The 18,520-nt window shown below is 38.7% G+C and overlaps 2 protein-coding genes and 1 long non-coding RNA gene across 9 annotated transcripts; all 3 read right to left on the reverse strand.

Moving 5' to 3' along the window:
• Positions 1-221: 221 nt before the first annotated feature.
• Positions 222-1,274, reverse strand: LOC136280560 (uncharacterized). The gene is made up of 3 exons (XR_010717301.1): positions 1,158-1,274; positions 887-972; positions 222-388 (listed from the first exon to the last, which is right to left on the reverse strand). It is a non-coding gene; the product is annotated as an uncharacterized lncRNA (long non-coding RNA).
• A 4,192-nt stretch (positions 1,275-5,466) lies between these two features.
• LOC131779364 (uncharacterized) lies at positions 5,467-10,410 on the reverse strand. 6 transcript variants are annotated; one of them, XM_066166054.1, is made up of 5 exons: positions 10,335-10,376; positions 9,113-9,195; positions 8,387-8,508; positions 7,719-7,761; positions 5,467-7,232 (listed from the first exon to the last, which is right to left on the reverse strand). In XM_066166054.1, exon 5 carries the CDS (start codon positions 7,182-7,184, stop codon positions 6,123-6,125), a length of 1,062 nt encoding a protein of 353 aa, XP_066022151.1. In that variant the 5' UTR covers positions 7,185-7,232; positions 7,719-7,761; positions 8,387-8,508; positions 9,113-9,195; positions 10,335-10,376; the 3' UTR covers positions 5,467-6,122. The 6 variants fall into 6 exon arrangements, with proteins under 6 accessions (XP_066022151.1, XP_066022153.1, XP_066022152.1 ...); XM_066166056.1 differs by having other exon boundaries at positions 9,113-9,192; positions 10,335-10,364; XM_066166055.1 differs by lacking the exon at positions 10,335-10,376 and adding an exon at positions 9,804-10,325.
• A 1,743-nt stretch (positions 10,411-12,153) lies between these two features.
• LOC131779366 (uncharacterized) lies at positions 12,154-18,457 on the reverse strand. 2 transcript variants are annotated; one of them, XR_010717334.1, is made up of 4 exons: positions 18,361-18,457; positions 13,891-15,359; positions 13,579-13,650; positions 12,154-12,489 (listed from the first exon to the last, which is right to left on the reverse strand). XR_010717334.1 is itself a non-coding variant. In XM_059095914.2 (2 exons), the coding sequence occupies exon 2, from the start codon at positions 15,204-15,206 to the stop codon at positions 14,259-14,261; it is 948 nt and encodes a 315-aa protein (XP_058951897.2). In that variant the 5' UTR covers positions 15,207-15,359; positions 18,361-18,457; the 3' UTR covers positions 13,748-14,258. The 2 variants fall into 2 exon arrangements, 1 of the variants encoding a protein (XP_058951897.2); XM_059095914.2 differs by lacking the exons at positions 12,154-12,489; positions 13,579-13,650 and having other exon boundaries at positions 13,748-15,359.
• Positions 18,458-18,520: the final 63 nt, after the last annotated feature.

Genomic DNA, 18,520 nt, shown 5'->3' on the forward strand with positions numbered 1-18,520 from the left:
AACAGGTTTAGGACTATAGATACTGGAGCGATTGGACTAGAATAGCTCTTTGTACTCTAAAAGATTTATTGATTGTGTTGATTTTATAGCGCAATCTCGACTAAAATTTGGAAGTTTCTCCTCATTTAGAAGTCTCTATTTCAATCAATCTTAGAGACCTATTTTTTTTTAGCAATTTATAAATTTTTATCCTCTTAATGCGACAAGAGATCACTCAGACAGTATGTTATTGAAGTTTATTCATAGAATTCTATTCTAAAGAGGTGCTGGCTACAATTAGCTTTCATGGTTATTTTGTGGCTGTTAAATCAGGCAGAGATGCACTGCTCTGGTATCGTGGATTGACACTGTTGTAGATCAATTGACGCACCATCCATGTGGGCCAACGCTGAAAAAAAAAATGAAATAAAATGAGATGTCAATAACAAGGATGACGAGGAATATAACAATGATGATGACACTGTCATTGACAGAGAAAGAGGCAGTAAAATAGACAGAGACAGGGACAGTGACAGTGACAGGGACAGGGACAGGGAAAGGGAAAGGGACAGTGAAAGACAGTGACAGTGACAGTGACAGGAAAAGTGACAGTGACAGTGACAGTGAAAATGATAGTGACAGTGACGGAGACAGAGACAGAGACAGGGACAGTGACAGTTACAGTGACAGTGACGGGGACGGGGACGGGGACGGGGACGGGGACGGGGACGGGGACGGGGACGGGGACGGGGACGGGGACGGGGACGGGGATGGGGACAGCGACAGTGACAGTAACAGAGACGGGGACAGCGACAGTGAAGGGATGATGGCATGGTATCATCGTTAAATCTTTAACTCAACTGAAAAAGTGAGCTTTTACTAAAATTGTTTCTTATAGGATAATTACCATCTCTTTGGCGGGCAGCAAGTGTGACTTGAAGGTCCAAGAATAGTTGGACAACGTAAACAACCAGGGTCATTCATGGTCTCGATCTATAACGCACATTGTAATCATTACTACCAAAGTGAATAACCAACTGGTTATCCTTCTCGATCAGTCAGATTCTTTACTTCGTATTTATAGAAATCTTCATCAGTAAAGGAAATAGTACACAACGCAGTAGTAGTATCTTAAAGGAAGCTCTCCTGTAACTGCACTAACTTAAAAGTATTCTTACATTGTCATCCTGTGGTAGCTCATCATCCTCTTTGAAATCAAAACGGCTCCTCAAACGTTTTCCCATTGTAATGGCAACAAAGACCACCAGCACAAGTGTCACGCGCATGTCCATTCTGATAACCAGAATAGATTTACATTTAGGGCAAACAAAAAGCATCAAATAATTGCATCAGAAAAGTTTTAAAATATTCCTGCTGCGCTTTGAATCTCATGCAGGAATAAAATTTACGCGCGAAATTAATTGAGCTATGATATGGTGTTCTATTAATCAGCATTTTACCTGCACCGCTTAACATGACCGACTAAATCCAGTGCCGTAAAGCAATTAGATTCCTTGAGGGGGCCTATTGTGAAGATGCCTAAACTTGCGTATGAACCTCAGAGAAAGACTTCGTTTTTGGTTTAGTAGCGCCCAAAACTGCGAGTACATGTTTCCCCTTTGAGCGATACCAGTCGGGACTGATGGAAAAATCGCCTGCGTAATCTAAAAGAACCCACTTTATTACGTTGACCCTCATCAGCACTCGGTGAGCCAAAAGGAAAGCGACCTGTTTTGATGACACTCCTTTATTCAACGTAAATTAACATAAATGTTTGAGGACTTTAGCTGATTGCACCACCTGTATACGTGTGAAGAGGCCTTATTAAACGTTGGTTCTCATATACTGGTGATGAAATTGCTCATTTAATATTATCTTACAACTACAAATGACTCTAAGAGAAGGAAGAATGACTACAATTCATCAATTCAGCTGAATTTTCGGGTGAATTTGACCGATATTGACATCGGCGCCGATGCCAGGCTTGATTACACTGTGCACACCAACGCCACTAACTCCAAGTGCTACCCTTGAATTTTGGTCTGAAAATGGTCATGGATACTTACAGACCGGGTCTAAAAAAGATGTTTTCTAGTCTGAAATAGGGCTAAGATTTGGAGAGCTGGGCGCGCACCCTGATCAAAAATTACAGGGAAGCACACCTCGGGACATCTCTCTTGCGTTTTTTAGTTTTCACTCGTAACACGACCTCAAAATGTTTCTTTCCGTTCTTTTATTTGAAATATATTGAGAATAATCCCCAATTGACTGGTTAGATGAGAAATCATACATTTTGACTGACGAATTTGGAAGAAGTGGACCGTGATGCGGTATTGAAATGCAAAAAATAATCGAATAATCTTTATTCAGGAGACTGGCAGTCTTCGTTTGGTAATTATCTACTTTTAAGGATCCTCATGAGTGACTGTTTTGTCCCTGATTGCGGACCGGAAAGTCATTTGTGAATATTTCTGTGCAGAGCTGTTTTTAAGAGGAAAAGAAAAAATAAAGCTTAAGGTCATTTTTTTTCAACGTGCATCATTTCGGCGAAGTAATCAATCTTTCAGTCCCTTTGAATCCCTTCTTTCTATTGTCTTATTCAGGAGACTGGCAGCGTTCATTTGGTAATTATCTACTTTAAAAGATCCCCATGAGTGACTTTTTTGTCCCTGATTGCGGACCGGATTTTAAAGTTTTGTCAAAGAAACATGATTGCAGTTTTGGAGGTGTTGTTTTGCTTCTTAATCGGCCCTGACCACTACAATTCTTTAAAGAAACCAGTCATTTGAGAAAATATTACATAATCAAATAAAGAGGGTAAGTCGCTAAAGAAACTGTGGCGCTGCGTCAGTGGGAAAGTGTAACGATATTATCTATCTCGGCAACTAATGGTTTAAAGCCGTAATTATTTTCGTAAAGAAAATCAAGTGCTTTCGCCACTGTTCTCCCTATCAACAAACATCAAAAATTTGACAAAAATCAAAAACAAAAGATTTGATGGGCAGAACAATAGTTTCTGCTTGAGTGTTTTAAAACTTCGTACATTTCTTAGCCGTCCTCTGAAAACCAACAACATGAAATCACCAAGATTTGCGTGGTGTTGAAACTGAAACCCTGACGGCAAATCATTTAAGTTTCCATTTGGAACTCAACGCTGCTCACATACGTGAAGCTGTAGTTTAGGCGTGGCGCTGTAAGACAAGGTACACAATGGAGACACCTACTCCGGTACGAACGCCGAGAGAAACAATTCCTTCCAAACATCTGCAAACTGCTGTTATTGAAATACTATTCGGCAGCATTCTTACAACACCTTTACGCATTTCATGGTGAAGTATTTTGAAACAGCTTTGTACGAACGATAAACAATCCTTGAAGCGAAAATAGCCATTATGAACAAACCAGAATGTTCTATAAATATCACTCGTTTCGATTATTTTTTGCATTTCAATACCGCATCACGGTCCACTTCTTCCAAATTCGTCAGTCAAAATGTATGATTTCTCATCTAACCAGTCAACTGGGGATTATTCTCAATATATTTCAAACAAAAGAACGGAAAGAAACATTTTGAGGTCGTGTTACGAGTGAAAACTAAAAAACGCAAGAGAGATGTCCCTAGGTGTGCTTCCCTGTAATTTTTGATCAGGGTGCGCGCCCAGCTCATTCATATTGAACACCATAACATAGCTCAATTAATTAAAGAACTGTATGCATAATAAAGAACGAGGAAATTTTGTCCAGCTCTTCAAATGCAGGAGTCAGTAGAGTCCCTTGAGCAATACTCAACAGAAAATTAGAACACTTTCATTTATGTTATCTTAATAAGTTTCTTCTTTCCATTGTCTTATTCAGGAGACTGGCAGCGTTCATTTGGTAGTTATCTGCTTTTAAAGATCCCCATGAGTGACTTTTTTGTCCCTGATTGCGGGCCGGAAAGTCATTTGTCAATATTCTGTGTAGAGCTGTTTTTAAGAGGAAAAGAAAAAAATAAAGCTTAAGGTCATTTGTTTTCAACGAGCATCATTTCGGAGAAGTATTCAATCTTTCAGTCCCTTTGAATCTCATGCAGGAATGAAATTTTCGCGCAAAATTAATTGAGCTATGTTATGGTATTCTGTCAATCAGCGTTTTACCCGCACCGCTTAATACAACCGACAAAATCCAGTGCCGTAAAGCAATTAGATTCCTTGAGGGGGCCTATTGTGAAGATGCCGAAACTTGCGTATGATCCTCAGTCAGATTTTAACTTCGTTTTTGGTTTAGTAGTGCCCAATGTTTCCCCTTTGAGCGATACCAGTCGGGACTGAAGGCAAATCGCCTGCGTAATCTAAAAGAACCCACTTTATTGCTTTGATCCTCATCAACCCTCGGTGAGCCAAAAGCAAAGCGACCTGTTTACATGACCATTCTTTATTCAACATAAATTAACATGAATGTTTGAGGACTTTAGCTGATTGCACCACCTGTATACGTGTGAAGAGGCCTTATTAAACGTTGGTTCTCATATACTGGTGATGAAATTGCTCATTTAATGTTATCTTACAACTACAAATGACTCTAAGAGAAGGAAGAATGACCACAATTCAGCTGAATTTTCGGGTGAATTTGACCGATATTGACATCGGCGCCGATGCCAGGCTTGATTACACTGTGCATACCGACGCCACTAACGCCAAGTGCTACCCTTGAATTTTGGTCTGAAAATGGTTATGGATATTTACACACCGGGTCTAAAAATTGTGCTTTCTGGTCTGAAATAAGGCTAAGATTTGGAGAGCTGGGCACGCACCCTGATCAAAAATTATAGGGAAAGCACACCTCGGGACATCTCTCTCGCGTTTTTTAGTTTTCATTCGTAACACGACCTCAAAATGTTTCTTTCCGTCCTATTGTTTGAAATACATTGAGAATAATCCCCAATTGCCTGGTTAGAAATTAGAAATTTTGACTGATGAATTTGGAAGAAGTGGACCGTGATGAGGTATTGAAATGCAAAAAATAATCGAAACGAGTGATATTTATAGAACATTCTGGTTTGTTCATAATGGCTATTTTCACTTCAAGGTTTGTTTATCGTTCGTACAAAGCTGTTTCAAAATACTTCACCATGAAATGCGTGAAGGTGTTGTAAGAATGCTGCCGAATAGTATTTCGATAACGGCAGTTTGCAGATGTTTGGAAGGAGTTGTTTCTCTCGGCGTTCGTACCGGAGTGGGTGTCTTCATTGTGTACCTTGTCTTACAGCACCACACCTCAACTACAGCTTCACGTATGTGAGCAGCGTTGAGTTCCAAATGGAAACTTAAATGATTTGCCGTCAGGGTCTCTGTTCCAACACCACGCAAATCTTGGTGATTTCATGTTGTTGGTTTTCAGAGGACGGCTAAGAAATGTACGAAGTTTTAAAACACTCGAGCAGAGCTATTGTTCTGCCCATTATATCTTTTGTTTTGATTTTTTGCCTAGATAGGGCATGTTTACATGGCAGTTCAACAATCTTTCCCTAATAGTATCAGAGTGCCACTCAAAACACACTTATATTCACTCAAAGTAAACTCGATTGGTGACAGTTCTGATCTTGGTACAATTGCATGTCTCACACTTAACTGCACTTTTATTTCTTTTTAAACAATTGTAGTATATTCTAGTGAACGAATGACTGGGGTAACCACGAAATTAAAAAACATATGCACTTATGTTCACTTTAAAACTCTCGATCTATCGCTTTTCAAACAAATTTCACTTGTCTTACGCTTAACAGTAGTACTGGTAACCTTTTGAACATGTAAGCGCAGTATATATTATTTTAGGAGTAAATGACCATAAGAAACACTCTCGTATCTGCTAAAAAAAAATTGATCGATACCGGTTAATGGACTAAAATTGACTCGTCTCATACTTGAAACAGGGTTTGTTGCTTATCAAACTACCACAGCATATAATGACTAAAGTGAATTACACTCATGTCTACTCAAAAAAATTGATCGACTTTAGTTGACGGAAAAAACTTAATGCAGTGTATACTGCTCAACGAGTACACGAAAAAGACAAGAAATCTCAAAACACACCTATCTCCACTCAGAGTAAACTTTAGCATTCACAGTTCTTACCAAGATTCATTTGTGTCACACTTTTAAATGCTAGTGCTTAAAGTACTTTAATGGTTCCTCAGGTGGTGTTTCATTGTATGTGGTCCTAGTGTCAATACTGAAGAGGTTATTCTTCTCTCCAAAGCCCATTTGAAACTGCCAAACGTACAGCTTGGTATTCGGTGGGATTTTCACCTTAAGGGTTTCTTCTTTTTCTGTGGTGTCACTCCATTCGAACTGCGCTGTGTTGACCATCTTTCCACCAAACGTCTCCTTAAGGCCATACTGAACTTTACAGAGACACTCAATCAATTTAGAAACATTGATCTGCTTATCTTTGCTTTTTGTCGTCTCGATGGACCAGTTAGACTCTATGGAGGATATTGTACTCTTGTCAAATCCAACGGTTTTCTTGATGTTTTTTTTCCATTCTATGGCAGTGTTGGAGTCGTTTTGAAGACATTTTACTTCTATCCAATGCCCGAACACTTTTCCGTGGGTGTACGCCATACCACCAGGGAGAAAATTGAGCACTGACTCGTGAACGCTGAAGTCTTTGCAATCTTTGTTCAAGTTCATGTTGGTGCTTCTGTGATAGGTGACACCCCATTTTCCAGCCTGCATTAGACAGTAGACATAATTCTTGGTACCCCAGTAATAGATGCCATCTTGGAACGCTTGGTGGATTTTATATTCAACGGCGTCTTCATCTTTGTTCATATTTCTCACTCGCCTGTAGGTGCCTCTCTTAGCAAACACGATGTACCAATTACCAAAGGCAGAGTAGTAGCTGCTTCCTCCGCGACAGTTGCAATGAAGAGAGTAAACCACAGCGTCCTCGTCTTTACTCAGCTCGGTCACTCTGCGATACTCATCTCCTTTAATGATGTAGAAATAAGAGTCAGTGGCCAAGTAGTGATCACCCCATCTACAGGCCTCACTTAAACGATGAATCTTGATACGTTTTCCAGTGTGAATATCTTCGCAACTCATGTAGACACCCACATCAGAACGGATGATATAGAAGCTTTTTTTAGTACCACAAAAGTCTATTCCTCTAGCCTCAGGTGCACTCTTTGGCACGATCTCCGGATAATCTGAAGCGGCCGACATATTTTTCACTCAGTAGTTGCAGCTGAAATAACGTTTCTTCTTGAGTATCTGCAAGGAAGAAAAATAAAGCAAAAAGACCGAGCTTTAATGGACGTTGACTTCGATTCTGGCTTGATCGTTAGTGGAGGGAGGGGAAATAGAATAGGGCAATATTTGCGTGAGCGGTCTTAAGTATACATTTCCCATCACGTCGAATGGGCCATTTGGGTACATATGGGAATATTTTTTTCGCACTGGACTGTTTTACTCTCCCTCGGAATCACCACATTCCAAACACCGGTTTGTTTGCGATACTCTTTAATCATTCCTCAATATCTTTTGCAACGATTCATCGACATAAAACATGCATCAATTGCCGTGTTAAAAAGATGACTACTTGATGATATATCGCTAACGTGATACAATCGCCTTTGTCATGATGCCATCACATCTATCAAATTGTGGCTGTCTATTGGCGTCTAAAACTGCCTTGAAAGTCGGCATATGAAATCATTCCTGTCAATTGAAAGAGTCTAGCACCGACACCCCACTTACATTTTTTTTGCTTTCAGCTTCTTCAAAACAGATTCCAGATTATCTACAAGAGCCAGGAAAAATTGTTGAAAGTTTGTACTGACGGATGTTAATCAAACTAATCAGATGTCTAGAACTTGGAGTGGACTGACTGAGTTTTTACTTTTACAATTTTTCCGCACTGGTCTGAATGTTTCACTCTCGCATAAAATCACCACAGTAGAAAAACTGCTTGTTTGTGATACACTTTTATAACTAACCCTCAGTATCATTAGCCAAAGAGAAAATGATGGGACTTGAAGACTTAGCAGCCTTGTTAACAACATAATCATGAATATCACATAGGCATATGAAATCACTTTTATAAACTGAAAGCGTCTGGTGCATTGCACGCATATTTTTCTCTCTTTAGTTTCTCCGGAAAAGGTTTCAAAAGAGCCACTAGAGTTATATCAATTGAGGCAAGTTTATAGGTGGAAGTTAATCTAGATAAAAAGAGAGGTTTATTTCTTCCCACACTTGCTCGCTTCAATCTCGCTTAGAATAGTTTTTGTCATCAAAACTGTTAGAGCATGTTAGTAATTTATTTGTGATCACTGCTCAGTGTTCGTCACAATTTATTCGCGATATGAAAACGTATTGAGCGGTTGGTATGCCGAGCTGAGACACTGATGCTTATATTGCCGTACTCTGATTTGATTCTAGCGCACTCTATAAAACGGTACCACCCGCTTATGAGAACATTAGAATACAGTTGACTTGTCTCCCACTTCAGAACAGTTTTGGTGCATCAAAGCATGTGCAGCATATCCTGGAAAACAAGTAGTTGAAGTTACAAAGTAATTTCAGGACCACTCTTATGGTAGTTGTGTTAGTTCGAAGAACAGGTCACTTCGCAGGCAAGCGTAGTATATTCTGGTTAATGAGCAAATGAAGACGCATGAAATTTTAAAATACACTTTTGTCTGGGGGAAAAAAACTCAACAGCAATCACAGTTTTGACTGGAGTTTACTCGTGTCACACTTAAAAAAGCTTATAGACAGGCACCAATTCACTAAGCTACACTCTATGCATGAGTGATGGTTACTAAGGCTGTTCTCCATCTTGTGTAAGCATGATTAAGGGGCTAAATAGATTCTTCTCCTGGTCAAAGCCCAGCTCATACTGCCAAACTTGATTCTTCGGTGGGGCGTGATTTGTATCTTAATCAAGAATTGGATTTCTCAGCATTGATATTTCATTCTAGCTGCTAATTCTAGACTTTGTTGAATGCTGCATGTCAATCAACGCGATGGAAACCCGCCGATTTAGCTTCTGAAAAAAGCGAAGAGAATAAGTCTCTTTCTGTTGCTAAGTCAAACCAAGTCAGTTAATCTGAACTAAGCAGCTTTTATCTGTTACTTTAAACTCTTACCAAGATAATGAATATCTATCTCTCTTATTCTATCTCTCTCTCGTGTTTCAAATGTTACCCTCAAATCAGCCAATGATCCCCTGCTAAGAAAAAAATGGTAATAGGAGGGTTCGCCCCTTCTGGTTTTAGAAGGTGAACATAAAATTCAAAACACTCAATCTACCTCGTCGATCTTTCATCTCTGTAGAGATCACGAGGAACGATTTTTCCGCGTGTCTATGGGCCTCTTAAAAATGAAATGATCTTGTGTCTTTTAAATTGCTCACATGTATGGATTTGATGAATATACAATAAAATATATATATATATATATATATATATATCACAGTTAATAGATAAAAATAAGCCTATTGATGATTGAATATTTGAATAAAGAAAGATATCTCGCCGAATATTTTGTCCAGCAGTAATGCCCCACACGCCGTCTCAGTCCCTTCTCGGTCTTCCTGAATAACTTAAAGCTGAAAGCTGACTTCTCACTTAAAACATATAATTTGCAAGAAAATGACCAATGATACAGCAAGTTGCTAAAGTTTGCGGCCTATGTACCAACTATAAATATCTTTCACTGTTACTAGACCATATGACGTTCTTTTGGTTTCTTTAGAAAGTATCTTAATATTCATGCTGTGCTTGAAACATGCATGACATACATGACAAGGAATGGAGTGTATTAACTAGCCAAGTGCACCTTTGTTCTCAATTAGTCTGTTACAGTCGAGTTATGGCAAACAAAAAGCAACAAATAATCGCATCAGGTAAGTTATTCCCACGCTCCGCATTGTGACCGTGAGAAGTGGATGGCCATGCATAAGATTGTCGTATCTGTCTCGTGTCTATCGAGAGAATGTTTTGTCTTATCACAATTTTTTTCAATTGAATATTAAGTATATAATGGGTAAGCCTACTCTCGCTCTCTTAAAATGCGTTATTTGATGAAAAATCGCCCTTACACGAAGAAAGGATCACTGGGCCAAGATTTCCCATCCGTTTGGTTTGCAAAAACTTCCGCCTTGGATAAAAACGCCGCGTAATCGGGCAAATGCGTGTAGTAACTCGTCCGGAAATTGTCTAATTGTCTCAGTAAAGATTCCCGAATACGAAAAACATCTCACCCCCCTTCCACGGCACAAAGCTGACAAAATTCAAATATGATTTAACAGTAAAGACGCCCATTGCAATGCAGGTAAAGATTTGCCTAACTTTGGTTAGATATTCTTACCTTTCCTACTTTAAAAGCTTCCAGACTTCAGATACATGTTCTCTCTCAAAGAGATGCAAGTCAATGACGAAATACCCTGCTCAATCGATAAAACTAAAAAAAAAAGTCAGGCTATTATAATATTTCCGGTATTATCCTTTTCGGCATCATTCATTGTTTCCTTTTGTGAATGGACAATACTATTCCACCAATTACTTTTATAACATAGCTAGTAAATTTGTCCAATCAAATTCAATTGCATGAGCGTGCTTCATATTCCTACTGTGCACGCTCATGACGTTAGCAAACAAATCCCTAGAGAAAAAAATTTTCCCCGCGATTTCTTATTTTTATTTTTTACTTTTTATAAAGTTCATTTACACGCATGAATTCACCTGTCAGTTTTTTGACCAATCTAAGACAAGATCGTTTACAGCGTTGCGAAATGTCTTTCTGAAACAAAATTATCAACGCGCTGAAGAGTAGCAGAGGGAATATTAATAATAGTAATTGCACTGAGTGGAGTGCAATTTGGGCTGGAATCATACTTGTGATTTCAAAATCGAACGAACGCGCAGCGCTCGTTCAATTTGAAATCACACGTATGATTTCAGACCAAAATTGCACGACACACGACACACGACACGAGGTTCAATTACCACTTTATTACATCAATTTTGAAATCGCCAAAATACAGGACGTGGTCAGTTCAAATATTTTATTGATGCAGTACTGAGCCGGTCTGAAATTAAATTCATGTCCATTTTGTTTGGAGAAAAAGTAAGAGTTAAGAAACAAAAGTTCATTTTCCTGCAATTTGATCGGTTACTTTAAACAAGCCTTAAAATCTGATTGGTTGTTTTGTTTTTAATGAAGCCTCCTCATTGGCTGGGAAAAAGATGTGATTTAAAGCAAAAATGGTGCGATGCGTGAATAAATCGTATCAACTAGAGCCAATCAGATTACAGGGACCACCAGTGATTTCAAAATGAGTGTAATAAACCCTTTTTATTTTTCAACCATGATATGAAGCACTTGGGAAGTTTGGAAGGCACTCAATAAGCTTGAGATGCTCTCGGCTACGCCTCGAGCAATTCTTACGCATCTTTCGTGATCTCCAAACTTCCCGCGTGCTTCATATCTCCCTGTACGCATGCTAACGTATGAACCAATTGTTAAACGTGACTGGTATGTTTTTTAAAATATTTCACCGCAATTTCTCAAAGTATTGTCAATGCAAGTTTTAAGATTTAGTAATGCGTATTAAGGGATTTCAAAGTTTTATCAAAGAAACATGATTGCGGTTTTGGAGATGTTATTTTGCTTCTTAATCGGCCCTGACCACTAAATTTCTTTGAAGCAACCAGTCATTTGAAAAAATATTACGCAATCAAATAAGGGGTAAGTCGCTAAAAAAAACCGTGGTGCTGCGTCGGTGGGGGAGTGTAACGATGTTATCTATCTCGGCAACTAATGGTTTAAGCCGTAATTATTTTTGTAAAGGAAATCAAGTGCTTTCGCCACTATTTTCTCTATCCAAAAACTGTATGCATAATAAAGAATGAGGAAATTTTGTCCAGCTCTCCAAATGCAGGAGTCAGTAGAGTCCCTTGAACGATATTTTGTCAACAGAAAATCAGAACACTTTCATTTATCTTATTTTGTTAAGTTTCTTCTTTGTATTGTCTTCTTCAGGAGACTGACAGCGTTCATTTGGTAATTATCTACTTTAAAAGATCCCCATGAGTGACTTTTTTGTCCCTGATTGCAGACCGGAAAGTCATTTGTGAATATTTCTGTAGAGCTGTTTTTGAGCGGGGAAGAAAAAATAGGGCATAGTGTCCTTTGTTTTCAACAATGTGCATCACTTCGGAGAAGTATTCAATCTTTCAGTCCATTTGAACCTCAGGAGTTACATTTCCGCGCATAATTAATTGAGCTGTGTTATGGTGTTCTGTTAATCAACGTTTTACCTTCATCGCTTAACTCGACCGACAAAATGCAATGCCGTTAAGTAATTAGATTCCTTAAGGTGACTTATTGTGAAGAAGCCTAAACTTACGTATGAACCTCCATCACTTTTAATCCTTTGTTGGTTTAGTCGCGCCCAAACTGTACACTGTGCACACCAACGCGTAGTGGATTTGCAAATCAAGTGCTTCCCTTGAAGTTTGGTCTGAAAAGGATTATGGATATTTACAACCTGGGTCTAAAAATGGTATTTTCTTTTCTGAAATAAGGCTAAGATTTGGAGAGCTGGTCGCGCACCCTTGTCAAAAGTTACAATGAAAGCACACCCCGAGACATCTCTCTCGCGTTTTTGATTTTTTAATCGTTACACGAGCTCAAAATGTTTCTTTCCGTTCTTTTGTTTGAAAGATATTGAGAATGATCCCCATTAAACTGGTTAGGTGGAAAATCAAAAATATTGACAAACGAACGTGGAAGAAGTGGACCGTGATGCGGTATTGAAATGCAGAAAATAATCGAAACGAGTGATATTTATAGAACATTCTGGGTTGTTCGTAATGACTATTTTCGCTTCAAGGATTGTTTATCGTTCGTATAAAACTGTTTCAAAAATACTTCACCATGAAACGCGTAAAGGTGTTGTAAGAATGCAGAATGGTATTTCGATAACAGCAGTTTGCAGATGTTTGGAGGAACGGAGGTACTGGAGTAGGTGTCTTCATTCTTTGATGATCCGTTGACCAGAACTACTACTAATATTTGTGACTGTTACGTTTCAAAATTCCCTAAAGTATTGTCATTCACATTTCAAGAAAAGGTTACGGAATTTTAAGGTTCTGTCAAAGAAAATTGAATTTCCATATTTGATAGGCCCCAACCACCACAATTCTATTTTAGAAGCTGGTGAACATTACAGAACTTTAATACACTTTCCCTGATGTTATCTCGATTTCATCTTTCCAATAAAAAAATTAATTCTTCTTTAGAGAGACTCGCAGTCTTCTCCTGGAAATGTTCTCATTACGATTGGCTTTGTCGAATCGCGAACCGTCTAAATAATTTCCTTTACTTTTTGAAATTACGTTAAAGCGATGTGTTGACGTTTTCTTTCATCGTAAGTGTTTGATTTGACTAAAACGGCGCCAATGTCTTGAACATTTAGGATTCGCTGACTACAGAAGAGAGTAAATTATCTCTCCCCAACACGCTAATAAAAATATTAGCTTTATAGGAATTTCCTAATTTGTTGAACGTATTTTTTTAGTACTCTAGAGATCTCGTTTTGTATATTTACCACAACTGTTTACCACGTCCTGGTTGCCGTCGTCGTTTGCATTCTGATAACAGGACTTCGTGTCGTCCAATTCTGTCCGTAAACATATACGAGTGATTTAAAACAAATTCACATTCATTCAAAGTAAACTCAATTAGTAGCTATTCTGACCCTGGTACAATCGCATGTCTCACACTTAACTGTTCTTTAATATCCTTTTAAATAGGTGCAGCATGTTTGAACCAATGAGGGTAACCACGAAATTAAAAAATATATGCACTTATGTTCACTTTAAACACTCGATCTATCGCGTTTCAAACAAAGTTCACTTGCCTTACGCTTAACAGCAGTACTGATAACCTTTTGGACATGTCAGCACAGTATCTATATAAATCAAAGAATAAATGACCATAAAAAAACACTCTGAGGAAAGCACATAAAAAAAAAAGTTTACTCGTGTTATACTTAATGCAGTATATTAATCGATTCACAAAACACGTATTGTCTGCTGCTCAACGATTAAATGAAAAAGATAAGAAATTTCGAAACACACTTATGTCCACAGATAAGAAATTTCAAGACACACTTATATCTACTCAGAGTAAACTTACGCACTCACAGTTCTCATACTGAGGTTCGTTTGTGTCACTGTTTTAAACACTCTTAAACAGGCGCCGATTCAGCCCAACTCAGGATGACGGTTAATGCATAAAATACTTTAATGTTTCCTCAGGTGGTGTTTTACCGTATGTGATCGCAGTGTCACAACTGAAGAGGTTCTTCTTCTTTCCAAAGCCCATTTGAAACTGCCAAACGTACAGCTTGGTGTTCGGTGGAATTTTCAGCTCAACGTTTTCGTCTTCTTTAGTGAGGTCACTCCACTTGAACTGCTCTGTGTTGACCATCTTTCCACCAAACGTCTCTTTGAGGCTATACTGAACTTTACAGAGAGCCTCAATCAATTCTGAAATTTGGGCTTTGATTCCTACTTCTTCGCTTATTCCCATCTCGATGGACCATTCCAACTCTATGGAGGACATTGTGCTCCTGTCAAATCCAACGGTTTTCTTGATGGTTTTTTCCAATTCAATGGCGGTGTCGGAGTCATTTTGAAGACATTTTACATCTTTCCAATACCCGAACACTTTTCCATGGGTGTGCGCTATACCACCAGGGATAAACTTGAGCACTGACTCGTGAACGCTGAAGTCACTGCAATCTTTGTTCAAGTTCATATTGGTGCTTCTGTGATAGGTGACACCCCATTTTCCAGCCTGCTTCAGACAGTACACATAATCATTGGTACCCCAGAAATAGATGCCATCTTGGAACGCTTGATGGATTTTATATTCAACTGCGTCTTCATCTTTGTTCATGTTACTCACTCGTCTGTAGGTACCTCTGTTGGCAAACACGATGTACCAATAACCAAAGGCAGAGTAGTAGCCGCTTCCTCCGCGACAGTTGCGATGAAGAGAGTAAACCACAGCTTCCTCGTCTTTACTCAGGTCGGTGACTCTGCGATATTCATCTCCTTTAATGATGTAAAAAAAAGAGTCAGTGGCCAAATAGTGATCGCCCCATCTACAGGCCTCACTTAGACGGTGAATCTTGATATCTTTTCCAGCGTGAATATCTTCGCACCTCATGTAGACACCCACATCAGATCGGATAATATAGAAGCTGTGTTTAGTACCACAAAAGTCTATTCCTTTAGCCTCAGATGCACTCTGAAGCGGCAGACATATCCTTCAGTAGTTGCAGCTGAAACTTTCGTTATGATAACGTTTCTTCTTGAGTATCTGCAATGAAGGAAAATAAAAGCAAAGAGACCGAGCATTAATGGACGTTGACTTCGATTCTGGCTTGATCTTTAGTGGAAGAAATAAGCTTTCTTCTTGAGTATCTGCAAAGAAGGCAATCCAAAGGGAAAATAACGGGTTCCTACTTACGTGGAAGGAAACAATTAAAATGGTGCAAGACCCTCTCTTTCGTAGAGACTGACTGACATATGACCTTTTCATTTTTCCAGCACTGGGCTGTTTTACTCTCGCTCGGAATCACCACATTCAAAAAACCAGTTTGTTTGCGATACTCTTTAATCATTCCTCAATATCTTTTACAAAGATTCGTCGACATAAAACATGCATCAATTGCCGTGTTAAAAAGATGACTACTTGACAATACATCGCTGACGTGAAATAATCGCCTTTGTCATGATGATATCACATCCATCAAATTGTAGCTGTCTACTGGCGTCCTTGAAAGTCGGCATATGAAATCATTCCTGTCAATTGAAAGTGTTTAGCACACTCCACTTATACCTTTTTGCTGTTAGCTTCTTCAAAACAGATTCCAGATGATTTACAAGAGTCACATCGGTCGGAAATTTTTGCAAGTTTGTACCGATGGACGTTAATCAAACTAATCAGATGTCTCGAACTGGGCAACAATTCAAACAGTCGGTAAATTAAACCTTATTCCAAATAAAAGTTTGTCATGTTATCAAAAGCAATAAACATTTAAATATATACAGAGCAGACTGACTGAGTTTTTACTTTTACAATTTTTCCGCACTGGTCTGTATGTTTCACCCTCACATAGAATCACCACAGTAGAAAAACTGTTTGTTTGTGATACACTTTGATAACTCCTCAGTATCAGTAGCCGAAGAGAAAATGATGGGACTTGAAGACTTAGTAGCTTTGTTAACAACATGACCATGAATATCGCATTGGCATATGAAATCACCTTTATATATTGAAAGCGTCTGGTGCATTGCAACACATATTTTGCTACCTTTAGTTTCTCCAAAAAGGGTCTCAAAAGAGCCACCAGAGTCATACAAATTGAGGCAAGTTTATAGGTGGAAGTTAATCCAACCGACTACATAAAAAGAGAGATTTATTTCTTCCGACACTTGTTTGCTTCAATCTCGCTTAGAATAGTTTTTGTCATCAGAACTGTTAGACCACGTTGGTAATTTATTTGTGATGACTCCTCAGTAATCGTTACAATTAGCTCGCAATATGAAAACGTATGAAGCAGTTAGTTTGCCGAGCTAAAACACTGATGCTTATATTGCCGTACAGTACTCTGATTTGATTCGAGCGCACTCTGTAAAACGGTACCCCCCGCTTAGGAGAACATTAGAATACAGTTGACTTTTCTCCCACTTCAGTGCAGTTTTGGTGCCTTTAAAACATGTGCGGCATATCCCGGTTAACAAGTAGTTGAAGTTACAAAGCAATTTTAGACCACTCTAATGTCAGCCGTGTTAGCTCGAAGTACCGGTCGCTTCGCAGGTAAGCGTAGTATATTGTGGTTAGCGACCGAGTAGATGAAAACGTACGAAACTGATTTGAAAATACACTTATGTCTGGGGGAAGTAAACTCTACAGCAATCACAGCTCTGACTAGAGTTTACTCTTGTCCCACTTAAAAAAAGCTTATAGACAGGCACCAATTCACTAAGCTACACTCTATGCATGACTATTGTATAAAACAAAGTGATAGTTACTAAGGCTGTTCTCCATCTTGTAAAAGCATGATTTAAGGGCTAAATAGATTGTTCTCTTGGTCAAAGCCCAGTTCATACTGCCAAATTGGATCTTTTGGTGAGGCGTGATTTGCATCTTAATCAGGAATTGGATTTCTCAGCGTTGATATTTCATTCTAGCCGCCAATTCTAAACTTTGTTGAATGCTGCATTTCAATCAATGTGAAAGAAACCCGCCGATTTAGTCTCTGAAAAAAGCGAAGAGAATGAGTCTCTTTCTGATGCTAAGTCAAACCAAGTCAATTAATCTGAACTAAGTAGCTTTTATCTGTTACTTTAAACTCTTACCAAGATAATGAATATCTATCTCTCTTAATCTATCTCTCTCTAGTGTTTCAAATGTTACCCTCAAATCAGCCAATGATCCTCTGCTAAGATTAAGGATGGTATACTCGGAGGGTTCGCCCCTTCTGCTTTAAGAAAATGAACATAAAATTCAAAAGACCCAATGTACCTCGTTGATCTGTTATCTTTGTAGAGATCACGAAGGACAATTTTTTCGCATATCTAAGGGCCTCTTAAAAGATGAAATGATCTTACGTTCTTTAAATTGTTCACAAATATGGAATCGATGAATATACAATAAAAAATATATATATGTATCACAGTAAATAGATAAAAAATAAGCAGATTGACGATTGAATGTTTGAATAAAGAAAGATATCTCGCTGAATATTTTGTACAGCGGTAATGCTCCACACACCGTTTCAGACCCCTCTCGGTCTTACTCAATAACTTAAAGCTGATTGCTCACTTAAAACATATAATTTGCAAGAAAATGACAAAGGATACAGCAAGTTACTATGATTTGCTGCCTATGTACCCACTACAAATATCTTCCACCGCCCTTTTGGTTTCTTTAGAAGGTATTTAAGTATTCCTGCTGTGCTTGAAACATGCATGACATACATGAATACAAAGTATATAGTGGGTAAGCCTAATCTCGCTCTCTTAAAATGCACTATTTGATGAAAAATCATCTTACACGAATGAAGGATTACTGGGCCAAGATTTCCCAACCATTTTGTTTGAAAAAACTACAGCTTCCACGTGATCGGGCGAACATGTGTGAAGTAAATCGTCCGGAAAGTGTCCAATTGTTTCAGTTAAAATTCCCGAATCCGAGAAATATCTCACCCCCTATCGACGGCTCAAAGGGGACAAAATTCAAATGTTGTTTAACAGTACAGACGCCCATTGCAATGCAGGTAAATTTTTGCCTAACTTTGGTCAGATTTTCTTACCTTTCCTACGTTGAAAGCGTCCAAACTTCAGACAGATGTTCTTTCTCTCAAGGAGAAGCAAGTCATTAGACTTTTATCACGCAGCGCCATCTTGGATTGCGTGACGCATTAAGTCGAGGCTGGATTAGTCACTACGGCTGGGGGAGTCAGATTCTGTCGC

This window comes from Pocillopora verrucosa, chromosome 4, assembly GCF_036669915.1.
Source record: "Pocillopora verrucosa isolate sample1 chromosome 4, ASM3666991v2, whole genome shotgun sequence".
Classification (NCBI taxonomy): Eukaryota; Metazoa; Cnidaria; class Anthozoa; order Scleractinia; family Pocilloporidae; genus Pocillopora; species Pocillopora verrucosa.